This window comes from Lepus europaeus, chromosome 5 (assembly GCF_033115175.1).
Source record: "Lepus europaeus isolate LE1 chromosome 5, mLepTim1.pri, whole genome shotgun sequence".
Classification (NCBI taxonomy): domain Eukaryota; kingdom Metazoa; phylum Chordata; class Mammalia; order Lagomorpha; family Leporidae; genus Lepus; species Lepus europaeus.
In genome coordinates this window covers 19,264,936-19,279,681 of record NC_084831.1, presented here as the reverse complement: position 1 = coordinate 19,279,681, position 14,746 = coordinate 19,264,936, and the positions used below count along the sequence as shown (strand labels likewise).

General features: G+C 58.0%; 1 protein-coding gene across 1 annotated transcript; it reads left to right on the top strand.

The window, feature by feature from the left end:
* The first annotated feature begins 1,340 nt into the window (after positions 1–1,340).
* TRIM63 (tripartite motif containing 63) lies at positions 1,341–14,175 on the top strand. Its single transcript, XM_062193181.1, has 9 exons — positions 1,341–1,586; positions 2,312–2,484; positions 6,015–6,183; positions 6,859–6,954; positions 7,987–8,220; positions 8,938–8,960; positions 9,276–9,400; positions 12,405–12,479; positions 14,125–14,175. The coding sequence occupies exons 1-9, from the start codon at positions 1,428–1,430 to the stop codon at positions 14,133–14,135; spliced, it is 1,065 nt and encodes a 354-aa protein (XP_062049165.1). The 5' UTR covers positions 1,341–1,427; the 3' UTR covers positions 14,136–14,175.
* Positions 14,176–14,746: the final 571 nt, after the last annotated feature.

Here is a 14,746-nt window from a genome sequence, read left to right as displayed (position 1 = left end):
CCCCAAAATGGCTGCCACAGCCGGAGCTGCTCCAATCCGAAACCAGGAGCCAGGTGCTTCTTCCTGGTTTCCCACGCAGGTGCAGGTGCCCAAGCACTTGGGCCATCCTCCACTGCCCTCCTGGGCCACAGCAGAGAGCTGGACTGGAAGAGGAGCAACCAGGACTAGAACCCAGCACCCATGTGGGATGCTGCCGCCACAGGCGGAGGATTAACCAAGTGAGCCACAGCGCTGGCCTGCTCCACTTCCTATCCAGCTCTCTGCTATGACCTGGGAAAGCAGTAAAAGATGACCCAAATCCTTGGGACCCTGCACCCACGTGGGAGACCGGAAGGAAGCTCCTGGCTCCTGGCTTCAGATTGGCACAGCTCCGGCTGTTGCAGCCAACTGGGGAGTGAACCAGCAGAAGGAAGACCTCTCTCTATGACTCTGCCTCTCTGTAACTCTATCTTTCAAATAAAAGAAATAAATCTTTAAAAATAATAAGTAAAGCTTTTTTAAAGTGGAGGAAAATTGAAAATGTGTGCCGAGACCCAAGGGATGGAAGCCTTCTGGCCAATGCTGAGCGTCCAGGCAGGGTTTCCATAAGAGCTGCTCCCCTCTGCTCCCTTCCTGGGCTGTGCGCATCCCAGGGCAGGAGACCCCTCCTCAGCCTGTCACCTTGGTCCCTGCTGCATTGCAGAATGTCTGGTGTGTGGATAAGGTTCCTGGCTTTGCTGCTAGGAAGTGTAAAGTCTTCTCTTTGCTGGGACCCGTTTCAAAATCTATAGAATGAGGGGACTGGACTCAAGGGAGCCCTTTCAGCATTAAGAGGAATAAGTGGCCAAGAGAGGGAGACGGGCACCCCAGGTGGGGCCTCCCCTGTCTACATGAGACGCTGGGCTCCCGTGTGAGGCTCAGAGAGGGGCGGCCCTGTCCCTTATCTTGAGAGCTGCCCAGGACTCCAGGGGAGTGGCGGGCACTGATTTACGTTAATGAGGGGACAGTGACTATGAACCCCTGAATCCCCGAGGTCCCCTCCCTGGATCCCATCCCTGGCCCAGCAGCCTAGCTAGGGGGACCCAGTTTCTGGAGGGAACTCTGGGTATCCATGCCCCCGCCAGGCTGCCTCCGAACAGGTTGTTCTTGTTTTCGACCCCCATGCCCGGGGAACAGCGATTGCTCAGCCTTGCGTGTGATCTGAGAGGGCCGCGTCTCCCAGGCTTGGAAGAAACTCAAGCCCCACCGCGCACTTGGCATCGGAATGCTCAGCTGGTCCCCTCCCGGGCTCATGTGACCGAGACCCAGCTATAAATATCAGAGGGGCCTCAGCCCCGGACAGAATTCGGGCGTGGGGAGAAGAAGGCCGAGAGATTCCGAGCGGGTGTTTGTGACAAAGGCACAGGTCTCCGGAGCCAGCAGGTGGAGGAGGCAGCCACCCCAACGTTATGGATTACAAGTCGGGCCTGATCCAGGATGGCAGCCCCATGGAGAACCTGGAGAAGCAGCTGATCTGTCCCATCTGCCTGGAGATGTTCACCAAGCCAGTGGTCATCCTGCCGTGTCAGCACAACCTGTGTCGCAAGTGTGCCAACGACATCTTCCAGGTTGGTGCTGGCCGTGGCCGCTCCTGGGTCCCTGGGCAGCAATTCGGTGGCCCTTTGCTCTTAGCCGAAGGCCCTGCAACGGGAGCTGATTCTTTCTGCTCCCGAGTGATCCCCCGTGGAGGCCTCTGGCCTCGGCTGGGGCTGGGGCGGTGGCTCTGGCGGCCCCGCTGCCTCTCCATGACGCATGTGTCCCTCCCAGCCTGTCCGCAGCTCCCCCGCCTGCCCTGGGCTTGCTGAGGACCGAGAGTCAAATGCCTCAAGCGATAAGGGGGAGGCAGGCAGAGAGGGGAGAGAAACCAGACCCCTGGGGCCCGGCCAGCGCCACAGTGGCAGGGGGCCCGGAGCTGTGGGAGGAGGGGGGCGGGCAGGCGCGAGGCCTGGAGGGCCCCCCCACCGAGGCTGTCCTCTTCAAGGTGGGAACTGGAGGGGCTCCAGGGAGGTCCAGCAGGCAGGCAGGACCCAGCGGTCCCCAGGGGCACCGTCTCCAATGCCCCTTCACCGCTTTACCTTTGCTCTAATTATAGCGCCCATTTCTTGAGTGGGCAAACTGAGGTTTTGAGAGAGAAAGTCACTGCCCAGGGTCAGGCAGAGACGGAAGCCAGGCCTGCTGACTGCTCAGGGGCTCTCCGGGTAGGGGTCTGTTCTCACCTCAAGAGCGGGAGAGACTCAAGAGGGAAGGGGCTAAGGAGGGAGCACTGGCCTCACCTCTACCTTGGCCACCGCAGGCCGCAAATCCTTACTGGACCAACCGGAGCGGCACGGTGTCCATGTCCGGCGGCCGTTTCCGCTGCCCGTCCTGCCGCCACGAGGTGGTCATGGACAGGCACGGCGTGTACGGGCTGCAGAGGAACCTGCTGGTGGAGAACATCATTGATATCTACAAGCAGGAGTGCTCCAGGTCAGCTCGCCCGGCCCCGAGACCCTGCCCCCAGAACCCGCCTCTAGGGACCCCTCGGGCTGTCCTCCGGGGGGAGATGGGTAGAGAGAAGGAGGGACAGGCCTGGGACCTGTGATGTGCCTGGCTGGGAGGGGAGAGTGCCCAGTGAGAACATAGCCAGGAGCTGCCGCGATGGCTACCTTGTCTCCCTCGCCAGCCCTGGGGAGGCTCCGCCGTGCCTTGCAGCCACCCTGTAGACCGGGAGGGACTTCTGTAATCCCCAAGAGGCCAAGTCAGTGACCCAAGGCTTCCCAGCCGAGAAGGGGGCGAGCTGGGGCTGAGCCCAGCCCATCGGGTGCCGAGTCTCCCTGGCGGCATCTGTGAGTGGTGGGGCCGGCTGGCGACACAGCCGCTGCCGGGAGAGCGGTACAAATGAGGACATCCTGACACCACTCCCAGCTGCTGACCTCACAGCCTTTTTGGTCTAAAACCTCCACCAAACACGTGGCAGCAGGCAGCGGCCTGCCCAGAGGTGCTGCCAACCAGGCCCGCGGAGGAAGAGCCCTGGCCTGGGGCCTGTGATGGCCGCTCTGCCCCGTTGTGAACGCACTAAGCGGCCGAAGCCTCGTTTCCCCAGTCTGCGAAGAGGCCAGGTGGCAAGATGCATGGCTGTGACTGTGGGCTAGGACATCGATGGGCAACGTTACACAGTCAAGTGCTCACTGACTGAGCACGCGCTATGCGCAGGCGCTGTCTGGAGTACTTCCTGTCTCAGCCTCCCGGTCACTCTGTGAGGCATTCGCAGATCCATTTTCCTGTGAGGAAACGGAGGCTCAGAGAGGGTCGGAGATTTTCCCAGGCCACACAGCTAGAAGAGAGAAGGTGTGACCGACTCCATGGTGAATGTGCTTTTTTCGTTTTAAAAAATAAGGTGTTGATTTGAGAGAGAGAGAGAGAACACATGTTCCCATCTGCTGGTTCATGCATGAAATGCCCAGCTGGGGCGGAGTTGGAGCTGAAGCTAGGAGCCCAGGACTTAATCCAGGTCTCCTACATGGGTGGCAGGAGCCCAATTACTTGAGCCATCTGCACAGCTTCCCAGGGTCTGCATCGCAGGAGCCCGAGTCAGGAGCTGGAGCCGAGGATCCGCCTGAGGACTCTGCTAGGGGATGCAGGTGTCCCGAATGCCGGGCTCAGTGCCTGTGCCTGGTGAATATTCCTCACCGCTGGTCTAGACTGTGGCTAAAGGACACACGACAGAGATGCACACAGGCTCTGGGTCGCTATAAAAGTAGTCCAATCTGTATTGCATGGGAATACAGCCCCCTCGGGGAGCGCCTCTGCTGAGCGCGCTGTGTCGGAGCCCCTGAGGCCTCTCCAAGGAGAGGAGCGTCACAGCCGCTGCCCCTTCCTGGGGCTCTGCTCTGTGCCGGGCGATTCTTCCTCCTGTCAGAGGAAACCAAGCCCAGAGAAGCCAAGCAACTCGCTCCAACAGTCTGGATGGGAAGCTGGAGGGAAGGCTGGGCTGGGGAGGATGGGCACCCGAGGGTCAGGGGTCACAGCTTGTCTCTGCACCACTGCCGGCCCCAGGGCCGGGAGACCCCTACCAGCATGCAGGCCCTGGGCGGCAAGATGCAAGAAGACAAGTCTGGCCAGGGGCTTCTTTAAGAACTGCAGGGGGGTGGGGGGGACAGAAAGCTGGGCTGTGAGCAGTCGTGCAAGGCTGTTGGAGGTGAGCCCTTGACACTGAGAGGAAGTTGTCGCCATCCGACTCTTGTGAGATGCCTGTGATGTCAGGGGCTGGGAATCAGAAGTGGCGTGGATACGGTGCTGGCTCTAAATGAGTGTGTAGGCCAATTGAGGAGGTAAGATCTGGACTCAAAAAAAATCAAACGTACATGCCATCACTGTGACTCAGAGACTTAAGCCACCGCTTACAATGCCAGCATACCGTATCACAGCTCTATCCGAGTCCTGGCTGCTCTGTTTCCAATCCAGCTCCCTGCCGATGAGCCTGGGAAGACAGCAGAAGATGGCCCACGTACTTGGCCCCTGCACCCACATGGGAGACCCAGAAGCTCCTGCTGGCTCTTGGCTTAGGCCTAGTCCAGACCTGGCTGTTGCATACCATTTGGGGAGTGAACCAGCAGATGGAAGACCTCTCTCTCTCTTTTAGTTGCTCTGCCCCTCAAACAACTACATCTTAAAAAAAATAGAACCCAGCTTAGGAAGGATGGGGCTGTTGGAGGCCAGGGCCTGACCTGGGGACACCCTCATGGTGTGCTTACTGGTGAAGCCCTTTGACTTGTTGTTAGTCACAACCTCCTGGGCACCAGGCACTGTACACTGTCGACTCAGGGAGGAAGGAAACAGGTGAGTTTCCCGATGGAGGTTACAGCCTGCTGGATTAAATACAGAATTCAGTGAAGCCATTAGGATAAACATGCCAGCTCTCAGTGAGCAGGAGCCACCAAGAGCCAGGGGGACTATAATTAGAGCGAGCAGGCTCTGCCTTGCCCTGCCCTGCCCTTATGTGCCTGGTGACCTTGGACAAGTCAGTTCACTTCTCTGGGGTCCAGCTTCCTCTTGCTTCAAACCTCTTCACCTGCTGATCCTCCCCCACGTCCTCTGCCCTGACAGAGCCAGGGGCTGACTCCAGCACCAGAGTTTGGGTCCCAGGATGTGGGGACATGTGTGATGTCACTGGCTTCCCTGGGCTCGAGTCCCCAGAGGATGAAAGGAAAAGGTTTGGGGCTTGTGTTCCGGCACAACTGCCTGTGGCGTCAGCAGCCCATGTGGGTGCTGGTTCAAGTCCTGGCTGCTCCGCTTTTGATCCAGCTCCCTGCTGATACACCTGGGAAGGCAGCAGAGGATGGCCCAAGTGCTTGGGTTCCTGCACCTGTGTGGGAGCCTTGGGTGGAGCTCCTGGCTTCTGGATTTGGCCTAGATCAGCCCCAACCATTGTGGCCATTTAGGGAGCAAACCAGAGAATAGAGGATCTCTCTGTCTCTCTGTTTCTCCTTTTCTCTCTGTCACTCTGCATTTCAAACAAGCAAAATAAATCTCCTTTTTTAAGATTTATTTATTTTATTTGAAAGTCAGAGTTACACAGAGAGAGAACAAGAGGCAGAGAGAGAAAGAGAGTTCTTCCATCTGCTGGTTCACTCCTCAATTGGCTGCAATGGCTGAAGCTGTGCCAATCTGAAGCCAGGAGCCAGGCGCTTCTTCTGGGTCTCCCATCTGGGTACAGGGGCCCAGGCACTTGGGCCATCTGCTGCTTTCCCAGGCCACAGCAGAGAGCTGGATTGGAAGTGGAGCAGTCGGATCTCGAACCAGCACCCATATGGGATGCTGGCACTCATGCAGCAGCTTTACCTGCTATGCCACAGCACCGGCCCCCCAAATAAATCTTAAAAAAAGAGAGAGAGAGAAAGGTTTGGAGGCCTCCAACCACTGAGAGCCCAGGGACAGGACTGGAGTGAGCTCCAGTGACCGGAGCCAGGCGGAGACGGCCCCCAGGGCCCCGTGACCTGTGACGGTTCTCCTTTCAGTCGGCCCCTGCAGAAGGGCAGTCACCCCATGTGCAAGGAGCACGAAGACGAGAAAATCAACATCTACTGCCTCACGTGTGAGACGCCCACGTGCTCCATGTGCAAGGTGTTTGGAGCCCACCAGGCCTGCGAGGTGGCCCCGCTGCAGAGCGTCTTCCAGGGCCAAAAGGTACCGGCTGCAGCCGCTGCTGCCCACAGCCTGGGCCTGCAGAGCAGGACCTGCTGGCTCAGGAGGCAGATCTGCTGAGCCGGCCTTTCAGGAATAATCCCCGGGGAGGGACTGTCCCGGCTGTCCGCAGGGACAGCAGCCGCGGCCTCCCTGGGGGAGCTGACTGAGCTCATGGGTTATACTTAGAGCCACTTGCGAGCACCTGGGTGTGGCCAAAGGCGGGGTCAGACCCCAGGGCCCTCTCAGGCCACACTTCTGGGCCCCAGATTTCACATTCCCCTGCAGCGGGAGGCAGCTGGGAGCCCTCTCCCCAGGTGCCGGGCCGTGTCAGCCCTCCCAGCATGCCCATGCTGTCAGCTGCAGCTCCTCCCCTCTGCTCTCCTCCCCACCCCACCCCTCTTCTCCCAGTCTCTCTCCCCCTTCGGCCAGTTCCTTGCTGTGTGTTCGGGGCAGCTCAATCCCCTTCTCTGGGCTATGCCAATAAAACAAAAGACGCAGTAGCTCTTTGAAAGTCTCTGCTCTAGACCTGGGCTGCACCCTAGAAGGGGGCTACATCCCTCCCGGGGGCTTTTTCCGGCAGAGCAGGGTGAGGGTGCTGTGGCGGCCGCCACACCCGAGCAGGTGGTCCTGAGTCCATTTCTGTCCGTCCCCTGCCGGCCCCCTCCTCCCGTGCAGACGGAGCTGAGTAACTGCATCTCCATGCTGGTGGCGGGGAACGACCGTGTGCAGACCATCATCACCCAGCTGGAGGACTCCTGTCGAGTGACCAAGGTGAGGGGACAGAGTGGCCTCGCCCTGAGGCTGAGGCCTTGCCATGCAGCCCACTCTCCGGTGAGGGCTCATGCTTGGGTTGGGACTAGAGGTTGGGGCCTGGAGCGCAGGGTGGCTGAGTGGGGATAGGAACAAGGGACTCACCGGTCCATCCACATGCCCCATGTTTCTGGGGCATGGCCTGGTTTCAGGCCTCGACCCACGCCCTGGGGATGGGGGAGAGGGGCAATGATCAAGACAGACTTGGTCTGTGAGCTCTGGGATCGTCCTGCCAATAGTTCCCAGGGTGTGCTCAGCGCCAGCAGCTCACACAGCCCTGTTCTCCAGTGCTTCTCAAATGCTAAAGTCCACACGAAACAGTGGGCTCTCCGCTCCGCATCCCCCACAAGCTCCAGGGCTGCCCAGTTGTGGGGCTCAGGGAGGGCGGGAGGGCAGGAGGGAGCTTCTCCAGCTCGGGGAAGGCTCTGTGAGGTTCCTCTGGCCTTGAGAGGGGACCTGGAGGAGAGACGGGGGCCACGAAGGCGCACTGAGAGGAGGGGTGGAGCTCTGTGATCACCCACCAGAGGCTCCCGGGCCGACGAGCTGGCTAGGATTGTGCCCATTATTCAGAGAAGAAAGCCGGGACAGAACATCTGAGTTGGGTGAGGCGGCTGCCGGGGGCAGGGCTGCCCTCCCACCTCTTCCAGGGCCCCATGGCACACAGCTGCCCGATCCAGACTTGGCCCTAGAGTGGAGGGAGGGACGAGTGTGACGTGGGGCACACCAAGGGCCCAGGGTTTGTCCTGCCACGTGGCCCCAGAGTCCCTTGTTGTGAAGAAGGGGCAGCTGTCTCCATGGCAACAGCCTCCACGTGTTACCCGGCCGGCGTGAGCGGCCGTGGCACCTTACAGCTGCCGGCTTCTGGTTATGCCTTCGTTTCCTCTTCCGTGAAAGGGGGCGGTGGGGAGATCTCCTCACCAGTCCCAGGAAGAGAGTGCTGGGGTGGGGAGTAGGGACCCCACGGGCCGTGACGGCGACGTTGCTGTCCCCCAGGAGAACAGCCACCGGGTGAAAGAGGAGCTGAGCCGCAAGTTCGATGTCCTGTACGCCGTCCTGGACGAGAAGAAGAGCGAGCTGCTGCAGCGCATCACGCAGGAGCAGGAGGGGAAACTCAGCTTCCTGGAGGCCCTCATCCTGCAGTACCGGGAGCAGCTCGACAAGTCCACCAAGCTGGTGGAGACGGCCATCCAGTCCCTGGATGAGCCTGGCGGGGCCACCTTCCTCATGGTGAGCAAGACTAGGAGGGGTGCTGTCTAAGGTTCTGCTTGTGCACCTCCACTGACCACTCATGTGCCCCTGGACAAGCCCTCTACGCTGCTGGGAGCCTCAACTTTCCTATCTGTAAAATGGGCACGCAGTGATCCCCACCTTTCTCTTGCTGATCTTATGATAAGAGGATGCTAATGAAATGGCCTTTCCAGCCACCAAGGGCTTCCCCACATAGACTACTGAGTGACGGCCTGCTGTGGGCCAGGGGACGAGGAGGTGGCACAGCTGCACCCTGCAAGTTCTTGTTGGGGAAGACAGAGAAGGCCCGGCTCTAAGATTCAGAGTTCAGTTCAGTAAAAACTTCCGCAGGCCAGGCTTTGTGCCAGATGTTGGGTATGGGAGGGTGCCTGCGATAGGATTCTCATCTCGGCGATTTCAGGATTTAGCAGGCTTTGAGCCAAGGCCCAGAAGCCAAGCTCCCACCCAGACGGCAGGGCAGGGCGTGCATGTACAGGGTGTGCGGGAGGTGGGGGGGTGTTTCTAGAGTGATGACCGAGGCCTGTGCAGACCGTGAACCAATGGAGAGAATCCAGCTTCTATCAGCCCCGGGTGGGGAGCAGGGCAGAAGAGGGTAGGGAATGGCACCGGGTGTCCATCTCCAACACCGGGTCACTGGGGCGGAGTTCCTGCTTTGATGGCAATCCTAACCCTTCGTTCTCTCTCCCCCCTCCACAGAGTGCCAAGCAGCTCATCAAAAGGTCAGTGTCTGCCCAGGGGCTGTGATCCAAGCCCCCAGCTTCCAGCAGGGTCTCTGACTTCTGTCCAATGCCCTGCTCCCTGCCCTAGTGCCTTAGGTCTGTGGCGAGGGTCTTACCCTAGCCTGGCTGTCCTGGTCTTGGTGTCCCTACTGTTCTACTAGAGACTGGAGAAGGGGCACTGCCTCCTGTCTGGGGACCTCTGGGTGGCAGGCAGCAGGGGGTGGGCACAGCTCATGTACCCGGGGTGTTGGGGCTAAGACTCCCCTTCCTGTACTGAGCCCTGAGATCACAGCTCGGTCTCTGTCTCGCCCACAGCATTGTGGAAGCTTCCAAGGGTTGCCAGCTGGGGAAGACAGAGCAGGGCTTTGAAAACATGGACTACTTCACCTTGGACTTGGAGCACATAGCAGACGCCCTGAGGGCCATCGACTTTGGGACAGGTAAAGTGATGGCGTCATTTGGCTGTTTAACTTGCTTGGTCCCTGACAGCCAGCATTCTTCCCACTGAGCCCCACAGGGAGGCAGATGTACTAACAAAGAGCCCCAGATTTCACCTGACACATGCAGGCAACTTCTTTTTTTTTTTTTTTTTTTAGATTTTTTTTTAATTAATTTTTTTTTTTTAATTTTTGACAGGCAGAGTGGACAGTGAGAGAGAGACAGAGAGAAAGGTCTTCCTTTTGCCGTTGGTTCACCCTCCAATGGCCGCCGCGGTAGCGCGCTGCGGCCGGCGCACCGCGCTGATCCGATGGCAGGAGCCAGGTGCTTATCCTGGTCTCCCATGGGGTGCAGGGCCCAAGGACTTGGGCCATCCTCCACTGCACTCCCTGGCCACAGCAGAGAGCTGGCCTGGAAGAGGGGCAACCGGGACAGGATCGGTGCCCTGACCGGGACTAGAACCCGGTGTGCCGGCGCCGCAAGGCGGAGGATTAGCCTAGTGAGCCGTGGCGCCGGCCATGCAGGCAACTTCTGGGTGGGCCAGAGTCTCGCACCGTGCCTGGAGCACAAACATTGCTCTGTGGCTGATGTACAGATCCATGGGGGGAGGCATCATGGGAAGAGCCCAGGGTCTGCAATCAGGCAGACCTGAGTTCAAATCCTGGTGCCTGCCATCCACCTCTCTGTGCTTCGTAGACTAATTTTAGAAATTAGGTCAGGTGTGGGCATTTGGCTGAGGGGTTGGGACACCTGCAGCCCACACTGGAGGGCCTGGGTTCGAGTCCCAGCTCCAGCTCCCGACTCCAGCTTCCTGCTAAAGCAGACGCTGGGAGGCAGCAGTGATGGCCCAAGTAATTGGGTTCCTGCCACCCTTGTGGGAGACCTGGATTGGGTTCCTGGATCCCGGCTTTGGTCCTGGTTTGGGGGTTATTGTGGGTATTTGAGGAGTAGGCCAGTGGATAGGAGCTCTGTCTGCCTCTCAATAAAATAAAATAAAATAAAAATAAAAATAAAATAATTAGGCTAAAAGTGCCCCCACGGGGCAGACCAGGTATTTGCCAAGACACAGCTTGGGATGCCTGCACCCTTTATTGGAGAGCCTGGGTTTGGGTCCTGGCTCTTCTCCTGACTCTTCTTGCTAGCGCGCCCCCTGCGAGGCAGTGGATGACGGCTTAAGTACTTGGGTCTCTGCCACCCACATGGGGGGACCTGGACTGAGTCCGTAGCTCCTGGCTTTGACCTGGCCCAGCCCCGCCTATCGCAGGCACCTGAGAAGTGAACTAGCAGATGGGAGTTCTCTCTGTCTCTGTTTCTCCCTCTCTCTCTGCTTCTGAAATAAAAATAAACAAGTAAACATTTTGCGAAGTGAGCTCTCCAACAATGATTGGTTGGTGTTGTCGCAGCAAATCAGACATTGCCGCAGAAGGGTTTTGTGGGGTCGGAGACGTCTAGGAGTTACTGCCTACAGCCAGCCTCAGCGTCAGCTTCCAAGTGTCGCCTCGCTACAGCGTCTTCCTTTCTCTTCATAATGCCTTTTCCACAGAGTGCCTGTAAGAATTGTGACAATGTAACCGAAACAGTAAGGGGGGAAATCAGGGAGCCAGATAAGGAGCAACCATGTTAGTGCTGAAGTTTCCAGAGCTATAAGACAGCTTTTGAGCAAGAGAGCGAGGGCCGATGCGATTCTGCTAAGTGACACATTGGTCCGAGAGGCCATGACCAGCTGGGGAGGGAGAGGAAGGGGAGAGAGAGGAGGCGGGGAGGAGGCAGAGGTGTGCAGGAGCAGGGACCAAGTGAGAAAGAGAAAGGCCTCTCGGTGCCCCCTTCATGGATTCCACTCCTGAACCCCAGACACACGCCTGGCGAGGGACAAAACCCTTCCCAAAGCTGCGACCCCCGTGGCCCTGGGCACACCTCTGGCTGTGGGTTGTGCTCCACACTGGCCTCCCTGGGCTGACATTCGCCAGTGGGTCACTCTGCGTGAACCCAATACGGCGAAGACCTGTGCTGCCCTGTGTAATCTCCCTCAGTTTCCTCAAAGGTGAAATGGGGAGAGGACCAACAGCTTCCATTGTTGCCATGTCCACGTCCCAGGCACGGAGCCCTTGATGTAAACTCTGCCATTCGATAAACTACATAAGATAGGTTCTTTATCGTTCCCATTTCATAGCTGGGGAAACCAAAGCCCAGAGAGCGAGTAATGGGCAGGGCGGCGCGGCTGGTAAGTGGCCCGCGTGCATTCCCGCCAGCTCTCAAGCTTTCCAGGGAGGCTCCCAGGACACTGCACATCCCATCCCGCAGTGAGCGCTCAGCAAATGCTGTTGTAAGTGACTGTGATCAGTGAGTCGGTCAACAACCACACAGCTCCCTGGGCTATCTCGGATCCCAGGTACTTGGCTGGCATTCAGGCAGTCGTTTTGGAGAAAATGCTGTCACCATGGTGACCCCTCCCAGGGTCCCCCAGGACTAAGGAGGTGGCTTGGGGTGGGGGTGGGGGGCCCGTTCCCTGCCGGTAGAACTTGAAAGCCAACTTGAAGGGTGGGAAACAGGACCCAGGCTGCAGCTCTGTCGCCATCCACACTGTTGCTCAGCTTCAGGGAGCAATGGAGCACTGATGGCCCCTGCGTGCTCCCCACCCCGTGTGGCCCCTGCGGAGGCTAAGGAATGAGGAAAACGGAGCAGGGTGCTGAGCGAGCCGGCTTCAAGGGTTGAGTGGATTCCCCAGGGACTCTGACCCTGAGAATGGAGCTGTTTGGTCCTGCTCTCCCGGGGGGTGGGAGGGTTTGTCTACCTGGGCGATGTGCTAAGTACAAAGTGCACAGCCAGAGTCCTCTCTGCCCACGGGCGGGGCAGGCGACAGACGCTGCAGCTGCACGGGCACAGCAGAGCACCAGGGAGAGGCAGGTGCAGCGTGGTGGGGGCCAGCCCCCTCTTGCACACCCACGGACTGCACGGACTGGGTGTTGAGGAGCTAGCCCGCCCTCACCTGCTTGTTCTTTGTCCCAGATGAGGAGGAAGACGAGTTCCTGGAGGAAGAAGACGATCAGGACGAAGAGCAGTCCTCAGCAGGGAAGGAGGAAGGTAAGAAATCCATCCGCCCTCATTCATTCATTCCTTCATTCCCTCACTCATCCCACGGCAGAGTGAGAAGGCCACTGTGCACCAGGTGCTGTGCCGGACACTGGGGCTCCCAGCATGCATTCTCTTAGAGTCCTGTCTCCTTACCCTTAGGGGGGGGGGGGGGGGACACATCCCCAACTATGCATAATCAAAAGCATCCCGTTTTACATCTAAATAAGCTTCCTAAAGGGCAAGTGCCAAACAGAGGTCAAAGGTACAACAGAGGTCAAAGAAGGGGTCTCACTAGAGAGGCTGGGCCCATGGAGGGCTTTCTTTTTGGCCATTAGTGTTTAGACATTTTTTTAAAAAAAAAAGGGTTCTAGTCCCGGTAGGGGTGCTGGATTCTATCCCAGTTGCTCCTCTTCCAGGCCAGCTCTCTGCTGTGGCCAGGGAGTGCAGTGGAGGATGGCCCAAGTCCTTGGGCCCTGCACCCCATGGGAGACCAGGAGAAGTACCTAGCTCCTGGCTTCAGATCAGAGCGGTGTGCCGGCCACAGCGGCCATTGAGGGGTGAACCAACGGAAAAGGAAGACCTTTCTCTCTGTCTCTCTCTCTCACTGTCCACTCTGCGTGTCAAAAAAAAAAAAAGATTTATTTACGTATTTGAAAGTCAGAGTTACAGAGAGGCAGAGACAGAGAGGTCTTCCATCTGCTGGTTCAGTCTCCAGATGGCCACAATTGGAGCTGGGCCGGGCCAAAGCCAGGAGCCAGGAGCTTCTTCCAGGTCTCCCATGTCGGGGGCAGGGACCCAGACACTTGGACCATCTTTCACTGCTTTTCCCAGGCACTTCAGCAGGGAGCTGGATTGGGAGTGGAGCAGCTGGGACATGAACCAGCACCCATAGGGGGTGCTGGCATTGCAGGAGGTAGCTTTACCTGCTATGCTACAATGCCAGTCCCTGTTAAAAGTTTCTTAAAGTTAGTTGCTAGCGTTTTTTAAATGAAGAGATTGCTTCTTAAAGGATTAAAAGAGAAGGAGATTTAAACTAAGAATCTGAATATTCCCACTTCATAGAAAAATTTGGAAAGAGCAGACATTGTTGGACTTGAGGTTCACCCTCACCCCAGAGAGCTGGCTCTGGCTGGTGGCTGCCCCCCTTTAAATTAGACAAGCTCCCCAATACTGCACTCTGTCCCCCCCCCCCCCCCATCAAAGCTGCCTGCTACAGAGTCTGCCGGGCCCTGAGCTCGCTAGTCTGGCAGAGTTGGGGTGAGAACCCGGGCTCTGACTTGCAGCTCTGCCACGGGCCAGCTGTGTGATCTCAGAGTCCAGGGCTACCCTTCTGTGCGTGGGGCCTAATGGCCCCATGGACCTCAAAATGTTGTAGCGGGAGTAAATCGGTCACCCCTAGCCTGGTGTCTGGCGTCTAGGAAGGGTGTGCTTGTTGATGTTATTTTTCAAGCGGTAGTTGTTAGAACTAAATTCCAGTCCCGCTGAAAAATATCCAGCAGTGTTTCACAGTTTCAGCCTGGATGTCAGAAGCCAGAGTGCTCGGGCAGCTGAGCTCCACTGTGGTATCAAGAGGAGGGACCACCGTGGGCTACTAAGCCCAGGGGCCCCGGCATCACTGTCTCACCAGGGCCTCTGTGTCTTTTCTTTCTTGCAGGACACCAGTAAGGAGCTGGAGGAGGAGAGACGCTCGAGATGCAGCCTGGGGAGGGTGGGAACGGGCCGGGGGCCTAGGTGGCAGGCCCAGGGTGGGAGGGGCGGGGGGGGGTCTTCTCTGCTCAGAGAGCAGGGAGTAGGTAGGACCCCGCCACTGTGTCCAGCAGCCACTGAACCCGGATTGGAAACGTGCTTGAAACCACCACACAGGACACTTTCTTATGTTGGTGCAAAATGGAAGATTTTGTACATTTTTACAATGTGACTTTTTTGTATATACTTGTATACGTATGCCAATTTGGTGCTTTTGTACAGGAATTTTTGTATGATAATGCCTGGTCACGTGTGACTGGCCATGTCAGACAGAGGGGAAGGAAGCCAGGTGGACAGAGCTGCCCACTTCCTCTCCTTGGTGGGGGGTCTGGGGGCACCTGCAGGCCCAGACCGGGAAAATGTACTGTATTTCAGGGCCACCCCCGAGCTGCGGGGCGGGCACTGGCTTTTGTGCTGTCTGTCGTTTCAATAAACGCGCAATGCTCTCTTCCTGTTATTAAGGAGGTCTCGGGGGTTCATTCTACCTCTCTGGAGAGGAGAACTTGGGGTGCACGAACAGAGGCCTAGCA

What these genes read in the sequence shown, in the direction of transcription:
- TRIM63 (XM_062193181.1), top strand. Translation starts at nt 1,428, where the DNA reads ATGGATTACAAGTCGGGCCTGATCCAGGATGGCAGCCCCATGGAGAAC. An exon ending in TACAAGCAGGAGTGCTCCAG is followed by an intron (nt 2,485 to 6,014) that starts GTCAGCTCGCCC and finishes TTCTCCTTTCAG; the next exon opens with TCGGCCCCTGCAGAAGGGCA. An exon ending in ACTCCTGTCGAGTGACCAAG is followed by an intron (nt 6,955 to 7,986) that starts GTGAGGGGACAG and finishes GCTGTCCCCCAG; the next exon opens with GAGAACAGCCACCGGGTGAA.